Below are 20,340 nucleotides of genomic sequence, written 5' to 3'. Positions count from 1 at the left end.
ATAGTGTGTGAGAGTCGTGGATATTTGAGGGGAAGGAGAACTGATATCATGTCGCTGGCCTGGGGTGTTATTGGTGAGGGATGCGTGAGGGGTCGATAGGATAAAGTCCGAGACTAAGAAAGTGGATGATAACAACCCCTGCTGCCGAGGCATGACTAAGGGTGCTTGGCTTTGACTGGGCTGGTCTGAACGCCATCATTGGACCTCTCGATAACTCTCCGATGCGATTTCCCGCACAAGTAGATGATATAACACCCGACTTGAAGCACTGCCATTCCGCGCCATACTTGGCAGTGGCTCTTCCTCCAGCTATGCCAGAGCCAGCCTCAGATCAAAAGCCAGTCACGACCTAGATACCCAATTGAAAAGATCCATTGTGAGGATGCACCATCGCTTTTCTCCCAGTGATCTTTTATAATTTTGGCAGCATTGATCGCGTTCACACAACTGGTGCAATCCCAAAACTTCTCCATGTAGCACAAAAGGGTTTCTCTTTGCTCTGGCTGATGGCATTCAAGGGCAGCAATGAATATGGGCCAGAGAATGCATTTGTATAAAGCATTATCATCCTGCAAGCTGCTGATCGCGTCGATCAGCTCTTGCACCAGATCTTCCAATGACAGACACTCCTTGGTAAGAGCCCCAAGGACCCGTTTGCCGTATATCAGAGCCCCAATCTGATAAGTCCGTGCCAAGGTGCAAAGAGATCCTATATCTCCGGTGCCCGTTGTGTTCAGTAGTAGAGATGAGGCCCATACGGAGCAGTCAAATTGTTGGATGAAATCGATCATCATCACGGTATTCTCAACAAAGTAGCTGAAGGTAGAGTCGTCATGTCGTTCAGGACATGTTATTGCGTCCCTTCGCGCCGAGAGATATCGTATGGCATCCAGTAGATATTCCGGACACCCAAGAAATGATTGCTCGACAGTCTCCTGAAACTGTGGTCCACGGAGCAGATCAAATTGCGACAATAATTTAGGGCGTACAAAGGTCCCTCCCAGGGTTTCGATCCTAAATTATCTCAGCCAGAGTTCATCATCGCTGAGATGCCTATACTTACGAGTAAATCTGACTGGCAAGAAAATTACGAATCTCCTGGACAGTCTGCCCCGGATCGTGCCGGGAACCAGCCCGCGGCTCGGGTAGATTGAAATCCATCAGCCGCTTAGCACCTTCTAGGTGAACGTTCCATCGATCACTTCCTGACTCTAGCAGATCCAGGAATATTAGCAGGAAGATACTAGCCACCGTTGTGTCCTTCTTCCCCGATGTCGAATCCCCCAAGTCTTTTGAAATCCCCTGTATAGCTTGATACTTGAATCGAAGAGCATCTAATTGGGCATTTGCCGGCCCTGGCGGTGGCTGGATGGTGAGATCATGAAAAGAACAATCCCTGTTAACCCTATGTCGTGCTGCAAGGGCCAGGACCGACTTGAGCAAGGTCCGGTCAAGTAACGAAAGGGATATCAGAGCCCTAAAAGGATTCTTCTCGCTATCGTAGACTATGAAGAGCTTACAAATGCGGTCATTATCTATCCTCGGTTAGACAGGTTTGGGGTGCAGTGAGCTTCACTGACAATAATCCAGGTAGTACCTGGAAACTGGATCCAGCTCTGAGATGGCAAAATCACCTATGCTGGATGGCACGCTAGTCAAAGGTCTTGTAGGAACCACTAATCCGTGTAAGCCACTTCTGGGAGTCATGCTAGCTCCAATAGTGCACCATGCTTACCATCACGTCCGAAAGGGCCCACGGCGGTGAAGACAGACACGACTGCAGGAAGAGAGCCATCCTTTGGACCGAACTGATTTTGAGCACTTGCTCCTTTGGTTGAATCATCTGATGTGTTTTCAAACGAAACGCCCCGCATCTTCCCTCGTATTGCCACGCCAGCAACCCATCTGAGGGGTCTGGAAGTAAAGCATTGCAAACCACTTGTCGTGCATTTTGCGCAAGGTGAACGAGATTGATCGCAGCGAATCCGCCGCCGCCGGCATGTATAGCAAGGTTCTTCCATTCTACCAAGCATACAAATCTAGTTGGTCGAGCAGCAATATTATTCTCCCGGGTGGCAAGACACTTACCCCTCACAGCGTAGCTCAAGCGGCCAATCCCATAAGCAAGACACACTGAGCAACCTGCAATATACCTAGTAGATAAAGCACCAAAAGCGGAAAAGAGTAAGCCCTAATGACGCGGTCCAGATGGAACGTGCTGCGCAGAGTGCGAGACGGAAGAACGAGCGACGCCGGAGTTTACCAGTTTATGCCCGCCGACGCCACCCGCACCCAATCGGAGCGCGTTCCACGCGGCGGATGGCGCGCACTTTGGCTTATCGGTAAAGCAGCAAGTATGATCGCACACTCTCCTCACCATAGTCCATAGTGTCACATTCCCTCATTCTCTAGTCTCTGCACTAGCGTAAGCAAGATATAGCCAACTATATAAGCCTGCGTAAGCCCCCTGTGTTCTACCTCAGCAATTGCCTCTCTTCGCTTACCCCTCCTCTATACTTCCTCGCCAAGAACCCCATCCATCACAATGGAACAATTGTATGAGAAATACCCCTCTCTTCGCAAGTTTGAGAACGATGACTACCAGGAATCTCATGATGGCCGTGAGGTCGCCTTACTAAAGCACATCTACTCCCACCCCTCCTTGCCTCAGATCCGTGACTCGCCGTCGACCCTGCTTGACCTCATGGACGAATACGCTGCCAAACAAGACTTCCTCATCAGCATTGGCCCCGACAAGGCCGAGAAAATTGCAAAGCTCGTGGCCGATGAAAAGTCCAAGGTCATCGTCGAGCTTGGTGGCTATCTCGGCTACTCTGCCATCTTGTTCGCCGACGCCATGCGGCAAGCGGCCAGCGGAACTTCGACGGAGCTCCGCGTGTGGAGTTTTGAGGCGGATCCTCTCATTGCATCGATTGCCATGAACTTTATTGACCTGGTGGGACTGAGTGACATCGTTAAGGTTGTTGTTGGCCCCGCCGCCGATTCGCTCAAGCGCCTGAGTGCGGAGGGCAAGCTCCCCAAGGTCGATCTTCTATTTCTCGATCATGTGGAGGACCTCTATAAGACCGATTTGGAGGTGGCGGAGCAGCTTGGCTTCCTTCACTCCGGTGCTCTGGTTCTGGCGGATAATGTGGTGCGTCCTGGTGCACCGGCTTATCGGGAGTATGTCCGTGGGAGCCCGAAGTATGAGAGCTGGGGCTTGAAGAGTCTTATTATTCCCGGAGAGGCAGAGGTTTGCATTCTTTCTTCCATGAGTGATTGCATGTGAGACTTGGGCTAACGGTGTGTTTCTTTTCTAGGACGAGATCGAGGTCAGCAGAGTCAAATAAAGAACGATCAGTCTTCCGTGGCTTACGGAGATATATTGCGCTATGGCTTTATCTGGGGGTTGGACATACTGCTGCGTCTGTGCTTTCTTCAGACTGTTTAGGAAGTGACATACTGCCAAATTGTGATTCATGGAATGAGAATTCGGTTTCATAAAATCTATGTTCCCCAATAAACCTACTTCTGCCCATCCTTCAAAGCCCCCCTCTCCCTCACCATCTGCGCAACCCCCTTCCCAACATCACTCCCCAACTCCTCAAACCCATCAACCACCCCCTCCCGATCCCCCTTCCCCATCTCCTGACTCATCTTAAACTTCCCCTGCAACCTTTCAATCGTAATCTCAATCCCAATAATATTCTTCTTCAAAATCTCCACATACGACACCGGCGCATCCGAAACCTTCCACGGCCCCGGTCGTCCCTCCGTCCCCGTATACCCCATAATCGACGATTCACTCTGGTTCGTCAAATCCTCCACTGCCTTTTGCAGAAACGCACCCGTTTCCTCGGCCTTCGAGTCACAGTAAATCCGGACCTTGCCGTACACCTGCGCAGCGGCATAGTTCCACGTCGGCACGACCTTCCCCGTGGCAGGCTTCGTCTCGGTATAGAATTTAGGCGTGACGTAGTGGTGGGGTGCGGCTGTGAACAGCACAAGAACTTCATCCTGGAGCTCGAGAGATGTTTCGCCTTTTTCGTGTTGCGCTGCGAGAGCTTCCATTAGGGCCTTGGCCTGGGGGTTTTGTTTAGCCATGTGGCCGCGTAGAGTTCCATTTGGGATCGTTCCGTCTGTGGTTTCGGGAACGTCGAGGATGAATGGGATGTGGCTAGATTGGAGGAGCGGGTAGAGGGGTGATTTGATGGCTGTTGTGAGGATGCCGAGGGGGTTCTCTCGGATAAGTTGGTGGAGGGCGGGGATGTTTGCCTCGGCGTGGATGGCTCGGAGATACATTGTTGTGCTTGGAGGTGAGTGTTATTGTTATGGTTGATTTGGGGGAGGGGGATGAATGTTGAGGTGGGTGATATGTATGCAGAAGACCGGGATCTTATAGTCTATCGGCCGAGGAGTCATTGTTGCGATAGCGTCTGGGTTAATCTCCATTGGTTTGAGTCAACGCGGCAGAAGTACGCTGATTGGGAGATTTCGCCGAGATGAACCGATTAGATTGGGATGGAATGAACTTGCACGCCCAATTGGTCTCTTGGCTTCTCCGAGGAGATGTTGAGCTGGTGGACCGTGGGTGAAGAAGGGACGCATGGCCTGCCCTGTGCAGTGAGTTCACAGCAAGAACACATGGCCGGCGGAGAATGAACCTTGGGCCATGCCACAACCTTGAAGGCTCACGCCTTTTTCTTCACTGCAGATGACCAGCCAATCAGGCACTTCAATTTACGATGTTTCGGAACTGGGACTAGCCCCTTCTGTACTAGCGGAATATTGGCTGAAGACAGCTAGGGCGGGGCTGTATGGCGCCACCCAATCAGAAAAGATCTTCTTCTCCAGAAACTTACCGGTTTAGGAACTTGAGGGGAGTGGGGCAGAAGATGGACAGGGCTGTATAGAATATGGCAATCGACTCACTCTGTGTTTTCTGCTCCCAAATTGCAGATATTTAAGGGAGTCAATCCCAGCTCTCGATCTCTTCTTTCATTCACTGTCAACTCTACACTTGTCACAGTTCACTACAACACCATGGCGCCATCTAGCTTTCACCACCCCTCCACCCGAGCATTGCATGCAGATGATCCCTTCAATCGGGTGACGGATGTTGCGCCCCCAATTCACATGTCTACAACTTACAGATTCCCCGACGACCCAGAAAGTCTAGTTCCCTCCGTCGATCCCGTGGTATGTATCCCCGACATCCACCCTCTACCCCAACCTCACGACTAACATCGTCCCTAGGACGAATTCGACGGCAAAAACTTCATCTACTCCAGAGAATTCGCCCCCAACTCCACCCGCTTCGAAGCCGTCCTCTCATCTCTCCTCCACGGACATGCCATCAGCTACTCAACCGGCCTAGCCGCCCTCCAAGCAGCTCTAGTCCTCCTCAACCCCTGCCAGATCTCAGTCGGCGAAGGCTACCACGGCAGCCACGAAGTCATCTCCATCATCTCCCGACTATCAGGCCTGCAGAAACTCCCCCTCGACTGTCCCACCGAAACACTCAACAAAGGCGACGTCATCCTCCTCGAAACCCCATCAATCCCCTCGGAACATCCTTCAGCATCGAGGCATACGCCAAAAAGGCCCACTCCCGCGGCGCCTACCTGATCGTCGACAGCACATTCGGACCCCCCGGCCTCCAAGACCCATTCCACTGGGGCGCTGGCCTCGTCCTTCATTCCGGATCCAAGTACTTCGGCGGCCACAGTGACCTCCTCTGCGGTGTTCTTGCTACGCAGCGCGAAGACTGGAAGAAACAGCTCCTGGAAGACCGGATGGCTCTGGGGAGTATAATCGGTAATATGGAGGCATGGCTTGGTCTTCGCAGTCTGCGTGCGTTAGAATTTCGTGTCCAACGAGCGAGTCAGGGTTGCGGGACTCTTGTTGCTTGGCTTCAGAAGGCGTTGGATGTACAGTCCCCTGAGTTGGGGAGTGATGAGGGGATTGTGCAGTCTGTCCTCGGGAAGATATATCATACCAGTTTGCAGGATGAGCCGTGGGTGAGGACACAGATGCCTAATGGGTTTGGGCCCGTTTTCTCGATTGTGTTGCGGAATGAGGATTATGCGCGACGGCTACCGAGTCAGTTGGCTTTGTTCCAGCATGCTACTAGTTTGGGTGGGGTGGAGTCTTTGATTGAGTGGCGGGCGATGTCGGATTCGAGGGTGGATCGGAAGTTGTTGAGACTTAGTATTGGGTTGGAGAATTGGGAGGATTTGAGGAATGATTTGTTGGGGGCGTTTAAGGCGGTCTTGCGGGAGGAGTGATTGTCATTGTGTTTGGACTTGTTGGTTGGCGTTTGTGTATAGGATGAGACGCGCGAAGGATTGTCGGAGAAAATATATGCAAAGTTTAGCCTTTTAGAGCTACTGTCAAAGGGCCTTATTGAATTCCTCTTATGGATGATAGCCATATATGGGTTGATGTCAAGCGATACAAGCATACAAACTACAGCGAACTAGAAACTGACTGATCCGGAACCCGGGCAGCGTCTACCCAGCCTTAGATATCTATGACTATCAGCGCGAGGCAACCAAAACAAAACACGAGAAGCGTATCCCTAGGCAATCAAACACATGGGTGATCTTGGTCGCTGATCACGGGCGCCCATTCCCGGACTTGAGATGGGGATATGATCAGCAATAGTAACCAAATAGCTTACATACCGACCCTGTCTATAATTGTAGAGCATTGCTTGTAAATCTAGGAACCCTTTTCCGAGTTTAGTTTGGGATTGACCCCTTTCGTCTCACTTTATCGCCAGATTGTCTTAGATTTATGCGAGGTCCGCTGTTGAGGGAATGAGATCTGCTGTAACATTACTTTCAGTGCGTCTCGTGTTTATATAGTGCGCAGGTAATCTTTCGGCTCTGGATGCTTTTAGTATATAGTCTGGCCCTTCGCTGACGGTATGCTAGTTTTCTAAATTTCCCAGGCTTTGAAGGCGTAAGATCGGCAGATGGCTAATGTTGGTGATTCCCAAAATCAGCCAGCATGCATAACACGAGCTTGGATGTTATGGTACCAACTGCCAATAATCAACAAAAACTCCAATACGATCAACCGAGAGTTCCTCCGAATAAGTGGTGGCAATGAGCCGTATGGTGAGGATATACGTCTTCTCTTTACAACGAGGCAGCCTAGCAATAGGAGGTCTTCTCCAAGTTATGTTCGTTGATAATGGCTCGGATATAACCAACGACGACATACCCAATGATTGGAGCGCAGCCGCAGATTTAGTGTCCTCCTGCCTTGGTCTCGGCATTTAGTCTAGTTGGTACTTGGTAGAATGACGTCGTTGTTTTCTTTCATCTTCCGCGTATTCCGTTACGTCGGTAACTCAAGGACTCTGGCTTCTTCGGAAACCATTCAGCTCTGTCAGATTGATTTTTTTGAGATCGACGTGTCAAACCCCAGGGGGAGTCAGGGATGAGTCGATGTTTGACCTCCGAAGAGCCAGGCCAGGCGAGCAGCTACCCAGATAGGCAAGTTCAGCTAGTGACTAAGCAGGACCCTTGTCCGGGTGAGACCGGAAAATTACCGTCCTGTATGGCGTATACAGGGACAAACACATCAACAAAGCCCACCAAATGGAGATGTTGGTGACAATTGGGATACCTAGATAGGTAAGTCTAGAGACTCACCGTCAAAGGTTTTTCTGCCAGGAAGCCACTTGACCCCCTCGCGGCCGTTGCGTCGTGGGTAGACATGGATACATAGGTACGATTGGATGCGGTGTTACCTTAGCGGCATCAACCAACGCTGCTACAGATCAGTAGAACGTACTCCGGTATCCTGGTATATTCTTTTCCGGGGAAGAACCTGGGGACGGAAATACCTGGAATACTACCTTCCTATGTAGCTTGGTCGGTGTATGTTACAGGACTGAATGCTACTGCGACCTGGGACTCAGTCTGCAAGTCGTCAGGTAGGAGAAAGCAGTAAGAGTAGTAATGGGGCGCTGCAAACAAGGCGGATATCCTAAAGCGGGCCACCGAGGCGGTCCAGGCTCTTCCCTGGCATCCAAAATTAGCAACAGCCAATGGGTTCCATGCAAATAATACAAGGCCTCGGCGAGTAACCCCATACCTTACCTACCCATACCCGCTCCATACCATACGTGAAATTTAATTAATTTGCGCAGGAAGGAGCAACCCAGGACAAACCACCGACAATGACACCTGGATTTTGTTGGCGCCCTCTTCAGCTGTGCCTTGCAGCTTTCTCTTCTCCTTGTTCCCTCTCTCTCTCTTCCTCACGGCTCTGGGCTCTTCTCTGTGATCGCGTTGTTCTGAGCAGGAGCGCCGTTCCGCATGGGCGCATTTCCCTTATCTTAGGTTTGCACCAAGTGAAACGCCCCGGCTGACCATTGATTTCCCCCTCCTTTCACGGGTCGCTCGGCCAGGCTTCTTTCCCTGAACGGCCCTCGGCCGCGCATTTATTGCTTCAGTGACCGCTTAAGATGGCCTACAACGCCGTTTCCCAGGCCGACCACGAGGTGGCTTCCAACGCGACCGATTCGGACCATTCCCGCAGCCCATCGCCGCACCCTCAGCACAATGGCCTCTTCGAGCAGCTGCCTCTGGATGCCGACCATATCGGGGCGGGCTCCTATCTACAGCCGGCCAAGTCGGCCGAGGATTCTGGCATCAAAAGATTGGGCTCCATGATCCGGTCCATGACCTCCACCAGCTACGATATGGTGGAGGAGGATGACTACGAAATTCCCGCCGATCCTTCAGCGAACCACAGTTCCAATAGTCCCCGTTACGTCCCTCCGCTAGAGACAGTCCCTCAGACTAGTTCTACAACCCCTGAACCGACCCTCCGCACCCCAGTCACCGACCAACCCGTGCCTCTCAGCCATCCTACACCCGATCTCCAATCGCTGCAAGGAGCCTACCTCAATAATGTAGAGCGGCTTGAAAGGAGCGCTGAACGAATGAGCCTAAGTTCCAATATTGGGAACGAGATTCGCAAGATGGACCAAGAACAAAAGCGGCGTTCGTCTAGTTCGGCCTCCAACTCCACCCATGTCAGCAACCACGACGGCTTCAGACCGAGTCTGTCGTCCCGTCACGGTTCCATACAGTCTGCATCCCGTTTGGCGCAAGTTGCAGAGCATGCGCCGGCACGCTTCTACGGCGATTCGATCTCCCGGGTGCCTGCGATGCCTTATCTTCCCCCTCCTCCTCCACCAGCCGCGCACGGCGAGCACGACTTTGTCCAGCAGGACTACTACGACCAGGAGCTGGGAGAAGAGCTCGAACGAACATACACAGCTGCTTCTACCGACACATACCAACAGGCGAGGGTTCTCTTCAATGACTTTGATGGCGTGCATTATGTTCCGAATGAGAATAATCTGGGGCGGCGAGTGTCGCTGACGAGGCCACCCCTGGCGAGCAGGTCCGAAGCCTACAAGGAGCCACAGACAGGCGAGAATATGGTTTACTATCCTGCTCCTGTGCCGAGGATGTTAAATCTACCACCTCGCTTATCGCAGAGGAACAGCTCGCAACGCGACAAGCGTCGCACGCAGCTTCTTGGTGCGGTCGCGGCTGAAAATCGCAAGTCGGCGTTGCTTGCTGTCCAGGATTCAGGCGATGGTAGCGATCCTAGACGCAACAATCAGCCAACAAGCATACCCCCACAGCTGCGCGCGAGTGTCTTCTTCGATCAACCAGCTCCCTCCGTTGATGTAGAGGTCACGCATGCTTCAGCGGTGGCGACACTCGACAGCATCCTTGATGCTTCGACACATGCCCCGGTCAATGCCTTTACAGGGCAGGTCGATTCTAGAGGCTATGGTCAGGCGTCGGGTAAGCTGTCCAGAGATCCAGCTGAGCACCGAAAGACGCTCTCCACGGGAAGTATTATTGGGCTTGACCATCACCTCTCCGACCCGGATCTCAAAGAGGTACCTCTTACGTCGGGTCGCTTCTACAACCAAACAGAAGGCGGTGCTGCAGATGTTCATGAAAGTACTTCACTTCGGGATGATACCCATGAAGTTGGCGGTGCTGTTGGCGCTGAGGACACTCCTGAAGTCGACGAGGAGAGGCATAATCACGAAGAGCCAGATGCTGATTTCACTGGGCCACCCAACACACTACTAGCAGAGCTTGAGTTCAGAAAGACCCAGCTGAAACAACGACAGCGAACTGCGCCAGAATCTGCAGGCTTACACTCAACTCTCCTTCAGCTGGAAGCGGTCGCACAGAAGCAGAGTGAACATCGACGACAGAGACCGGTTACCCTGGCGTGGGAAGGACCAGATGCTCACAATCAGGAAGCCGAAGATGATGATGACGTACCTCTGGGCATGCTGTTTCCGGAAAACGCCAATGTCGTCAACGAGGTGCGTCCACTGGGGCTTATGGAAAGAAGGGAACTGGAGGAGTCAGAGCCCCTCAGTAGGCGTCGTGCTAGGCTCCGGGGTGAACCCGCACCGCGCAGCCCCGAAATACGTCCGACCACCATGTATTCGACAAGTGCGCAAGGTGTCGTGGAACAAGAAGATAGCGGTGACGAAGGGGAAACTCTGGCTCAACGGCTAAAGCGACTGAAATCTAAAGACCAGCCCGCTACAACCTCGGACAGCGATTTTGCGAATGAAATCCTGGCCGAGATCAACCACGTTGGGGAGGACGGGGAAACCAAGGAGAAGGAAATTGCGCCGGAAGATGAGACCCTGGCCCAGCGTCGGGCTCGCCTCCAGAAGGAGGCTGAGGCTGAGGCCCGACAGAATTCCACAATGAAGATCCCTAGGTACCGAAGGAGTATGGCAGATATCCTTCACGCCCGGCGTCCCACCACAACCGGACGACCGTTGACAAATGATGCTGCAGCGCCTCCGCCCATGCATCAGCGCACCCTGGACCATCGAATGTCTCTTCAACAATTTCCGTCGAAGTTTGGTTCTCTTCCGGCTGCAGGATACCCCCAGCATCAAGGGGCTGCAGAGACCGTTCCTTACGGCCCCGGAATGGCCCATCCCAACACGTTCTACAGTGATGCGCTACTTAGCATGAACCATCTGAGCTATGCCGTGCCGAACAAGTCCAAGGTCGTCCGACCAATGGTGGAATCGGGGCAGCGAGAGATGATCGACCGTTGGAGACAGAGCATAGTCTAGAACAGTTCTGTGCGGTCTCTTCCATACTCCTGTTCTTGTCGCTTGGGGATTTTATTTGATAGGATTTTTTGTTTCTGTCTGGTCAATTACTTGCGAGGTATATCTACAGGTTTTAGCGTATCTTGTTAGCATGAGGGCCCGGATGCATGAGCGATTGTGTGCTGCTGAATTCATTGCAGATTAGCGAAATCTCTAGGTTGTATAGGTGTCTAGTAGCATGCGGGTCTTACCTTTTACCCCTGTCATAGTGACGATCATCGCAATGGAATGCGTGCCATCAGTGGTCGGTGAGTGTTTTGATTCGAGGATGAGCTGTGAGTATATGCAACATGAAGATATGCTGATCGATTGTCCCTGGGGGTGTCAAAGATGACTGGGATCATCGAGGGGGGGTTGTCGTCATTATTCTTAGTGCATGGCTCTTATTATTAGACTTAATATAACTGGGGTGATGAAAGGACTGCACTAAATATATCCGAATCGCAGACTATTTCAAGGCTTGTCCGTTTCCGGGCACGCATTCCTGCGGTGGCCGAAGCGTTCCTGGCGGCCTTCTGCTTGGCTTTTCTCCCCCCTCCCTTCGGCCTTTTTCTTATCTCCCCCCCTACCTAATGTCGCTCTTCCCCCTAAGGTATCCCACCACCATTGGCAGTCGATTCCCGTCCATGAAGATCCTTTCTTGAACGCGATCGCTCTTCAGAATCAGTCATTAAACCTCCGTCTCGAATTTCCAACGCATTGCCCTGGGATTGGTCCACCGTTGTCGCCGGGTGAGACATTGCCCCACGCCGCAACCTTGATCTTCCTCGTCTACCTAGTACCTACTTAGTACTTACTACTGACTACTCCGCAGAGCTGTCAGTAGTCACCGTGTGAGCGCGCCGACCGAGCATTGCGACCATCAGAACAATGGGCCAGGTTTTCGCATCCTGAACGCCTGCTCGCACGCACCCTGGGTGCCTCGAGTTCATTTTTCACCATGCCACCCTCTACCGTTTTTTCCTACTGGCGTCGCGAGCATCGCCGGTCGAGTGCCTCCCCCGTCTCGCCCTCCCTACAGCCCACCTCCAAAGGACCGGTCGCTAACAACCCTTCTCAACGATCGGTGTCGCCCAACACGAGGACGACTCTCGCTGCGCTTGGAGGATCGTCTGTGGAGGCCTCGACTCTGCAGGCCCCGAGCAATCTTTCCGGAGAATCCGACGCAGCGAAAAGGAATATCGCCATATCCGTCACTCCGACCTATGCGCCAGCCTCCTCTTCGACAAATCTAACAAATCCCACAGCAGTGCCCTTATCCTCCGAAAGTCACGCCCGATTTCATTCAACCCCCGACGAGCGCGAAGACCCGACCATCGCCTCCCAATCCAACTACTCACAATCATCTTTTGCCGTACCGCGTTCAGATCATGGCGACGGCGATTCTCCTAAACCGAGCTCCCCGTTCCGATTGTCTTTGGGCAAAAATTTGCTGAGCTCCCACAATCTCACTAATGACCATTATACAAAACGCTCATCGACTCCCGGGCTGCCAACATCCAGTCATTTTCGTTTCAGAACCTCCCCCGATATTTCCCCGGCTGACAGGACAATCTCGTCAAACAAGGACAAAGAATACAAGTATGAAAATGCGAACGGTCGCCGGTCTGGAGACCGGGACGGGCCTACGGAACATGTCCATCACAAATCCGGGAAGACTCGGCTTCACCTGCTGAACCCTATGTCTCTTTTGGCCAGGAGGCGCTCTTCCAACCTGGCGAATCTGCGGATGGAGGATACGAGCATCCGCGCTCGCAATATAGTTCCTGCTATCCCAGACGACTATGATCCCAGAATCCGCGGGAACATCGTTCACGACTTTTCTGCTCCTCGCCCTCGTCGAAACCTGTCAACCGCTCCTGTTCTTCTGCATGATGTCAACAACCAATCCGGTCCACCCGATGCCGCCTACAATGGAAATGGCAATTCTGTGCACGGCCATGATCAAAACGCGCAGATAGGCGAGCAAAGGAAAAGGCATACGCAATACTCTCCTGTTTTCCGGGAACACTTTGAGGACGATCAGAAGGTGTTGCAGGTTGAGAGCAAAGCATATTTGCAGTCATCGTTGCTGACGGAGCAGTTTCATGAGAATGATCCCAGCGCACTCCCTGTGTTTGCAAGGAGATTGCCCTCCAAGCTACCGGACCAAGGCGGATCCTCTGAATCACCAAGCGACCAGGCGGCGCCTAAACAAGATGATCAGCACAACATACCCAATACTATCGGAATCGCAGGTACACAAGATGCCGACACGATCGAGGTTATACCACACCAACCATCGGGCTTACCTAAACATCTCAAGAGCAATGCGTCCCGGTTCAGTTTTGACATGAATGGCGTCGAGTCCTCCACCCAGGAGAAACTATTGGAAGAAAAACATAAGGAAAAAGAAGCCGCAAGAAGGGCCAAGGCGCGAATGGAAGGCATAAGTTTCAGCGATGGCGAGGACGATTTTGATGAAGATATGCTCGATGATATGGATGACTTTGAAGAGAAGATTCCAGGGGTTAATATTGACGCTGACGAGGATGATGAGTTCTCTGGGTTCTCCGGTCCGGGCAATGCACTCAACAAGTCCTGGTTTGTCCCTAGTCTCTCGCCAGTCCTTGCTAGTCCGCTTCCTCCTGGTTTTAACGATTCTCGGGACATGCAGGATATGCAGGAATCGGCTCAGGGGTCTTTGGCACAGAACTCAGCTCCCTCTCCCGTTTCGGAACCTGTTACCTCTGCTATTACAACCAATGTTCAATTATTATCATTGGCACCGGACACCTCCACTGTTATACCACAGGTCACTGTAGACTTGCATCCTCAGCCCTCGCAGCCGATGGAAGATGATGACGATCTGTACTTCGACGATGGCGAGTTTGGTGATCTGTCTACAGAGGATGCGGGCGACAAATTTGACGAGTCGATTTTTGATGATGAGACGAGTCACCTGTACGATCGAAAACCAGCGGCTCAGCAACCTGTTCCTGAGCCAACGCAGCCCGACGACCAGGATGTGGGTACTAATACGCTGGATGTCACTGCGGAACACGACAAAAATGGGCCAGAGCCAGACTACGATGGCGGGCTCGGGCACGCTCCTAGTATAGCCAGTGACTATCGAAAGGGGTCGATCAGAACCTACGGTCATACTCATGAGAGCTTGCCTAACTTAGGGTCGGCAAAAGCTCATGGTGGGGTTCTGTCCGAGCACAACCTTGAAGCTTTCCATAATGCTTTGGCTCAAGCCGCCAGTGAAGCAGCCGCGAATGACAGGCTTAGCCGTGTAACCAGCGTGAGCGAGCGGTCGCTTGGCCAAGAAAGCACTACCCAGACAATGGATACACCTTCGGGGCTCATTTCAGACGATAGCCGCTTGAGCCAAACCGTCGATATGGTTGGTTTTGATGAAGTGTTTGAGGACTTTAGTTACGATGACAACGATGCTGCACTTTTCGATGACCCTATCATTGCTGCAGCGAATGCGGAGGCCTTGGAAAATGATGACGAGGGATTCTATGGTCAAGAGTTTGGGTTCTACGCGCAATCACACGGGGGCTGCAACGCTGAACTCACTAATGGTGGCTACTTCGGTCCACGAGGCGTCGAGGGCATTACTCGCAGTTTCAGCAGTCGGGGGAAGTTTTGCGAGCCAAGCCTGACCCCCATCACTGAACGCAGCGAATGGAGCACGCGCAACTCGGTCATCTCACTCACAGCCCACGGTGCCGCCCATTCCAATCCAATGGCAAGCCCTGGCTTGGCTCAGCTGGTCGACCTTGGTGCCATGGACGATGAGATGTCTCTGAGTGCACTGATGAAGCTTCGACGGGGTGCCTGGGGCGGAAGCAATGGCAGCCTCCGCAGCGGCAGTGGCAGTCCTCCTCCACATTTACACTCGTCGTCAAACCGGGCGAGCTTCATTTCCGATGCGAGCCCGACGGTATATACCGCGCCGCCAGATGCGTTTGGCGGTACCAGTGCGACAGAGTCTCCCATCAAGGAATCTGACAAGTTCCGGTGGTCCCAGCACGCTATGGAGCAGCGTGTGGGACAGTCGCCAGTGGGTGAGCGGGAGCCATAGATCTGCGTTAAAATTGACTGGGATTGATTGGTCATATGCGCCCGAGCTGGCAAGCAGTCAGAAGGCCATGCGTGTGACCAGCCAGCCGCAGATCGATCCCGGCAAAGTTGGACGGACCAACCGAGAAGAGGGGGAGAGTATATAACACATCTGGGTTTGCTTACATAGGGGTTTGGGGGCTCTGCGATATAATGATTGTAATGCCTGATATATAATGCTTCACTGCGTCTTGCAGTGATCTGTACTGTTATGATTAGATGATTTGATGGTTGGGTAAGTTATATATATGTTGCATATACCGCTGAGGTACTACCTCACCCGATAAATTAGTAATTTATCGAGTGCCCGTTGGGCCTTTTGGCATGCCGTAATCTGCAATCCACTGCCCAGACCCTGGGATCCGGGGGGATGACAGCCCCTTCATAGTACCAGGTCTAGATAGATACCTAGTCGTTCATACTACGTACTACTACATGCTGCAAATGCAATACCACCCGAGGGTGATTGGACCACGTGCCCACCCGCAAAGACCCGGAGCGGGAAATGCTCATAACCGGGCTGTGGCGGTGCAGGAGTGGTTGGTTACCCAGTTACCATTATGTACTACGTACTAGTACGGAGTACCCGCAACCGGGATGCTCGGCCCGCCGTGGTTTTCTCGGTTGCAGGGCACGGCTTGACTCAGCTTGTGGCGACGCCGCCTGCAGGCCTGGCAAAGGGGTCAGCCACAGCTGCGCTGGCCGTCATAGCCGTAGATCTCGGCAAACCTCTCTCTCGTTCCGTTCCTCCCAGGCCAATCTCCATTCCATCTCCTCTCTTCTCTCCTCATACAACGAGGTTCTCCTCTGTCCCTTCTCCTTTCCCCACTAATTCTTTATCCAAGAGAGTGCTTCGGCTCTCTGATGAGTCCCGTCTTGTTACAGGTGCTACGGCAATCTTAGTCGACACCTGTGTTTTCCTCGTCCAGATAACACCGTGCGTGTTCCTTTCATCCGTCTGAAAAATCCCGCAGCTTTCGAACCCGCTCACAATCGAACTAACCGCGATCCGTCTTTGCTATAGTTGTCGAGATTATCCGCTGTGTCGTTTATCTCCTTCGCGTCTTCATCCTTGAGCTCATAGCATTAGAATTCAGCTCGTGTTACGCATTAGAAAAATTGCCGCCATGTTTCGTACCACAGCCGTCAAGGCCACCAGCGGCGGTATGCTGCGCGGTCCTGCCTGCTCTACCTGCAGGAGGTCTCTCTCTCTTGCATCCACCGCCAGATCTGCTGCCAACCGCAGCTCAAAACTGGGCCTCACCACCAGACGTCCTCTCGCTCTCGTTGACCGGTTGTCCAACAAGAGGCATTACGCCGCGTCCGCAGAGGGTGTGGTAAGCGATCCCTGCGCCGGACCTCACGTTTGATATGTTAGGTCTAGAAACAGCCTCGACTGACATTCGCACTTTGGCGCGTCTCTAGGATGCCAATGACTCTTTCCTCTCCGGAAACACCGCCAACTACATCGACGAGATGTACGTCGCATGGAAGAAGGACCCCTCCAGCGTCCACATCTCATGGCAGACGTATTTTAAGAACATGGAAGAGGGTAAAATGCCCGTCTCCCAGGCTTTCCAGCCCCCGCCGACCCTGGTCCCTACTCCTACGGGCGGTGTCCCTCAAGAGATGCCTGGCGCCGGTCTGTCTTTCGCCGCCGGTACTGATGTCACGAATCACCTGAAGGTCCAGCTGCTGGTCCGCGCCTACCAGGCTCGTGGTCACCACAAGGCCAAGATCGATCCCCTTGGTATCCGCGGCGAAGCTGAGGCGTTCGGCTACAACAAGCCCAAGGAGCTGGAGCTGGACCACTACGGTTTCACTGAACGCGATCTCGACCAGGAGTTCACCCTTGGTCCCGGTATCCTGCCCCGCTTTGCGACCGAGGAGCGCACGAAGATGACCCTGCGCGAGATCGTCGCTACCTGCGAGAAGATCTACTGCGGTTCCTACGGTGTGGAATACATCCATATTCCCGACCGTAAGCCGTGCGACTGGATCCGCGACCGCTTCGAAATCCCCGAGCCGTACAAGTACTCTGTCGATGACAAGCGCCGCATCCTCGACCGCCTCATCTGGTCAAGCAGCTTCGAGTCCTTCCTTGCCACCAAGTTCCCCAACGACAAGCGTTTCGGTCTGGAGGGTTGTGAAACCCTTGTGCCTGGTATGAAGGCCCTCATCGACCGCAGTGTCGACTATGGTATCAAGGACATCGTTATTGGTATGCCTCACCGTGGTCGTCTGAACGTCCTTTCCAACGTCGTCCGTAAGCCCAACGAGTCCATCTTCAGCGAGTTTGCCGGCTCCACCGAGCCCTCCGATGAAGGCTCCGGTGATGTCAAGTACCACTTGGGTATGAACTTCGAGCGTCCCACCCCCTCGGGTAAGCGCGTCCAGCTTTCTCTGGTTGCCAACCCCTCCCACTTGGAAGCCGAGGACCCGGTTGTGCTCGGAAAGACCCGCTCCATCCAGCACTACAACAAGGACGAGAGCGAGTTCAACTCGGCCATGGGTGTGCTGTTGCACGGTGATGCTGCCTTTGCCGCTCAGGGTGTCGTCTACGAGACCATGGGCTTCCACTCTCTCCCCGCCTACTCCACCGGAGGTACCATTCACATCGTTGTGAACAACCAGATTGGTTTCACCACCGACCCTCGTTTCGCCCGCTCCACACCTTACTGCTCGGACATCGCCAAGTCCATTGACGCCCCTGTCTTCCACGTGAACGCGGATGACGTTGAGGCCGTCAACTACGTCTGCCAGGTCGCTGCTGACTGGCGTGCCGAGTTCAAGCGTGACGTTGTCATCGACATCGTCTGCTACCGTAAGCAGGGTCACAACGAGACTGACCAGCCCTCGTTCACTCAGCCTTTGATGTACAAGCGTATTGCTCAGCAGAAGAGCCAGCTTGACAAGTACGTTGCTAAGCTGATTGAGGAGGGTACCTTCACCAAGGAGGACATCGACGAGCACAAGAAGTGGGTCTGGGGCATGCTGAACGATAGCTTCGACCGCAGCAAGGACTACCAGCCTACCAGCAAGGAGTGGCTCACCTCCGCCTGGAACGGCTTCAAGACTCCCAAGGAGCTTGCCAGTGAGGTTCTGCCTCACCTCCCCACTGGTGTTGAGAGCCCTCTGCTCCAGCACGTCGGTGACAAGATCAGCGGTAACCTGGATGGCTTCACCCTCCACCGCAACCTCAAGCGTATCTTGACCAACCGCAAGAAGTCTGTGGATGAGGGCAAGAACATTGACTGGGCCACTGCCGAGGCTCTTGCCTTCGGTACCCTGGTGTCCGAGGGTTACCATGTCCGTATCTCCGGTCAGGACGTGGAGCGTGGTACTTTCTCTCAGCGTCACGCCGTTCTGCACGACCAGGAGAACGAGGGTACCTACACTCCTCTGCAGCACATTGCCGAGGACCAGGGAAGCTTCGTCATCTCCAACTCCTCTCTCAGTGAATTCGGAGCGTACGTTTGAACTTGTTGACTCTTGTCATGCTAAGCTAACCTCCTTCACAGTCTTGGTTTCGAATACGGTTACTCTCTGACCTCCCCCAACGCCCTTGTCATGTGGGAGGCCCAGTTCGGTGACTTCGCCAACAATGCTCAGTGCATCATCGATCAGTTCATCGCTGCTGGAGAGTCCAAGTGGCTTCAGCGCTCTGGTCTTGTTGTTTCTCTTCCCCACGGTTACGATGGCCAGGGTCCTGAGCACTCTTCCGGCAGAATGGAGCGTTGGTTGCAGCTTTGCAACGAGGAGCCCCGTGTCTTCCCCGCCGCTGACAAGCTCGACCGCCAGCACCAGGACTGCAACATGCAGATTGCCTGCATGACCAGCCCTGCCAACCTGTTCCACATTCTGCGTCGCCAGATCCACCGCCAGTTCCGCAAGCGTATGTACATTGAATCTTTCCATGTTGAGTCGAGGCTAACCCTTTCTCAGCCCTCGTGATCTTCTTCTCTAAGTCTCTCCTCCGTCACCCCATTGCTCGTTCGGACATTGAGAACTTCACCGGCGAGTCTCACTTCCAGTGGATCATCCCCGATGAAGGCCACGGCAAGGAGATCGATGAGCCTGAGAAGATTGAGCGTGTCATCCTGTGCTCTGGCCAGGTCTACGCTGCTCTCCTCAAGCACCGTGAGGCCCACGGTATCCGCAACACTGCCATCACTCGTGTTGAGCAGCTGCACCCCTTCCCTTGGGCTCAGCTGAAGGAGAACCTGGACAGCTACCCCAACGCCCGCAACATTGTCTGGGCCCAGGAGGAGCCCCTCAACGCTGGTGCCTGGAGCTACACCCAGCCTCGTATCGAGACCCTGCTGAACGAGACCGAGCACCACAACCGCCGTCACGTTCTCTACGCCGGTCGCGCCCCCAGCGCCTCCGTCGCCACCGGTCTCAAGTCCGTGCATCTTAAGGAGGAGCAGGAGTTCCTCCAGGATGCTTTTACTGTCCACCAGGAGCGCCTCAAGGGCGAGTAAGTGGCTTTGTAGGTGCTTTGGTTTGGGGAGCTAGCGTCGGCTCGTTCTGGTCTTCTTTGTATGATTTTCCTTTGTCTACAGCATAGTGTACGATGCTTATACCGTCATGCTTGTGTCCGGGTTTGGGTCGTTCTAGCATATGTTCGTGATCTGGCCTGCCTATACCTCGCATGTGTTCGTGCACGCGTGTAAATTAAGAACCTTGATGTAATTTCAGTTTCTTTGGTTTAAACTGGATGCTGTTTGCCAGCGATGATTCTGACTGTCGCTATATCGGTAGAACTAGACTATGGGTGTTGTTGAAGACCATGTTACGATTCGCAGATTAAGCCCTGTATCATAGTGTCCAAACACTCAGCATCAACAACAATTGCGGGGCAATGGCGCATCTGGGAGCGCGTCAGACTGAAGATCTGGAGGTGGCCGGTTCAAGCCCGGCTTGCCCCAATTGTTTTTGTTTTTTGTTGGATCTTCCGTTGTAGGCCAGTTGGTAGACGGAGTTGTGCTTCTCATCAAAATTCTACGAGAGTTGACGTCAGTGATCCT

General features: G+C 53.3%; 7 protein-coding genes and 1 non-coding gene across 8 annotated transcripts; 6 read left to right on the top strand and 2 right to left on the bottom strand.

Moving 5' to 3' along the window:
- Positions 1-239: 239 nt before the first annotated feature.
- On the bottom strand, positions 240-2,021 carry BO94DRAFT_614476 (Zn(II)2Cys6 transcription factor; the record flags this gene model as incomplete). Its single annotated transcript, XM_025616738.1, has 4 exons — positions 240-1,014; positions 1,064-1,535; positions 1,581-1,616; positions 1,742-2,021. 4 exons carry the CDS (start codon positions 2,019-2,021, stop codon positions 327-329), a joined length of 1,476 nt encoding a protein of 491 aa, XP_025470167.1. The 3' UTR covers positions 240-326.
- Positions 2,022-2,399: 378 nt separating this feature from the next.
- Positions 2,400-3,489, top strand: BO94DRAFT_486462 (O-methyltransferase). The gene is made up of 2 exons (XM_025609005.1): positions 2,400-3,253; positions 3,321-3,489. Exons 1-2 carry the CDS (start codon positions 2,546-2,548, stop codon positions 3,348-3,350), a joined length of 738 nt encoding a protein of 245 aa, XP_025470166.1. The 5' UTR covers positions 2,400-2,545; the 3' UTR covers positions 3,351-3,489.
- A 36-nt stretch (positions 3,490-3,525) lies between these two features.
- BO94DRAFT_621812 (FMN-binding negative transcriptional regulator) lies at positions 3,526-4,441 on the bottom strand (the record flags this gene model as incomplete). The annotated part of the gene is made up of 1 exon (XM_025617021.1): positions 3,526-4,441. The coding sequence occupies exon 1, from the start codon at positions 4,300-4,302 to the stop codon at positions 3,526-3,528; it is 777 nt and encodes a 258-aa protein (XP_025470165.1). The 5' UTR covers positions 4,303-4,441.
- Positions 4,442-4,991: 550 nt separating this feature from the next.
- BO94DRAFT_572862 (putative transsulfuration enzyme family protein) lies at positions 4,992-6,287 on the top strand (the record flags this gene model as incomplete). Its single annotated transcript, XM_025614944.1, has 3 exons — positions 4,992-5,199; positions 5,257-5,535; positions 5,589-6,287. The coding sequence occupies exons 1-3, from the start codon at positions 5,044-5,046 to the stop codon at positions 6,285-6,287; spliced, it is 1,134 nt and encodes a 377-aa protein (XP_025470164.1). The 5' UTR covers positions 4,992-5,043.
- A 1,905-nt stretch (positions 6,288-8,192) lies between these two features.
- On the top strand, positions 8,193-11,620 carry BO94DRAFT_532338 (uncharacterized protein; the record flags this gene model as incomplete). The annotated part of the gene is made up of 1 exon (XM_025611102.1): positions 8,193-11,620. A coding segment is annotated over exon 1 (2,671 nt), but the record flags the coding sequence as incomplete, so codon positions are not given.
- Positions 11,621-11,977: 357 nt separating this feature from the next.
- Positions 11,978-15,728, top strand: BO94DRAFT_486455 (uncharacterized protein). The gene has a single exon (XM_025609004.1). The coding sequence runs from the start codon at positions 12,138-12,140 to the stop codon at positions 15,270-15,272; it is 3,135 nt and encodes a 1,044-aa protein (XP_025470162.1). The 5' UTR covers positions 11,978-12,137; the 3' UTR covers positions 15,273-15,728.
- Positions 15,729-16,060: 332 nt separating this feature from the next.
- kgd1 (alpha-ketoglutarate dehydrogenase KGD1) lies at positions 16,061-20,169 on the top strand. Its single transcript, XM_025611101.1, has 5 exons — positions 16,061-16,247; positions 16,335-16,647; positions 16,736-18,780; positions 18,832-19,205; positions 19,256-20,169. Exons 2-5 carry the CDS (start codon positions 16,438-16,440, stop codon positions 19,792-19,794), a joined length of 3,168 nt encoding a protein of 1,055 aa, XP_025470161.1. The 5' UTR covers positions 16,061-16,247; positions 16,335-16,437; the 3' UTR covers positions 19,795-20,169.
- BO94DRAFT_t96 lies at positions 20,169-20,241 on the top strand. The gene has a single exon. It is a non-coding gene; the product is annotated as a tRNA-Phe (tRNA).
- Positions 20,242-20,340: the final 99 nt, after the last annotated feature.

Source organism: Aspergillus sclerotioniger (genome assembly GCF_003184525.1).
Source record: "Aspergillus sclerotioniger CBS 115572 chromosome Unknown BO94scaffold_6, whole genome shotgun sequence".
Taxonomy (NCBI): Eukaryota; Fungi; Ascomycota; class Eurotiomycetes; order Eurotiales; family Aspergillaceae; genus Aspergillus; species Aspergillus sclerotioniger.
Note: the sequence above shows the minus strand (reverse complement) of the source record. Positions and strands in the feature narration are given on the sequence as shown.

What these genes read in the sequence shown, in the direction of transcription:
- BO94DRAFT_486455 (XM_025609004.1), top strand. Translation starts at nt 12,138, where the DNA reads ATGCCACCCTCTACCGTTTTTTCCTACTGGCGTCGCGAGCATCGCCGG.
- kgd1 (XM_025611101.1), top strand. Translation starts at nt 16,438, where the DNA reads ATGTTTCGTACCACAGCCGTCAAGGCCACCAGCGGCGGTATGCTGCGC. An exon ending in TCTCTCAGTGAATTCGGAGC is followed by an intron (nt 18,781 to 18,831) that starts GTACGTTTGAAC and finishes CCTCCTTCACAG; the next exon opens with TCTTGGTTTCGAATACGGTT. An exon ending in CCACCGCCAGTTCCGCAAGC is followed by an intron (nt 19,206 to 19,255) that starts GTATGTACATTG and finishes ACCCTTTCTCAG; the next exon opens with CCCTCGTGATCTTCTTCTCT.
- BO94DRAFT_486462 (XM_025609005.1), top strand. Translation starts at nt 2,546, where the DNA reads ATGGAACAATTGTATGAGAAATACCCCTCTCTTCGCAAGTTTGAGAAC. An exon ending in TTATTCCCGGAGAGGCAGAG is followed by an intron (nt 3,254 to 3,320) that starts GTTTGCATTCTT and finishes TTTCTTTTCTAG; the next exon opens with GACGAGATCGAGGTCAGCAG.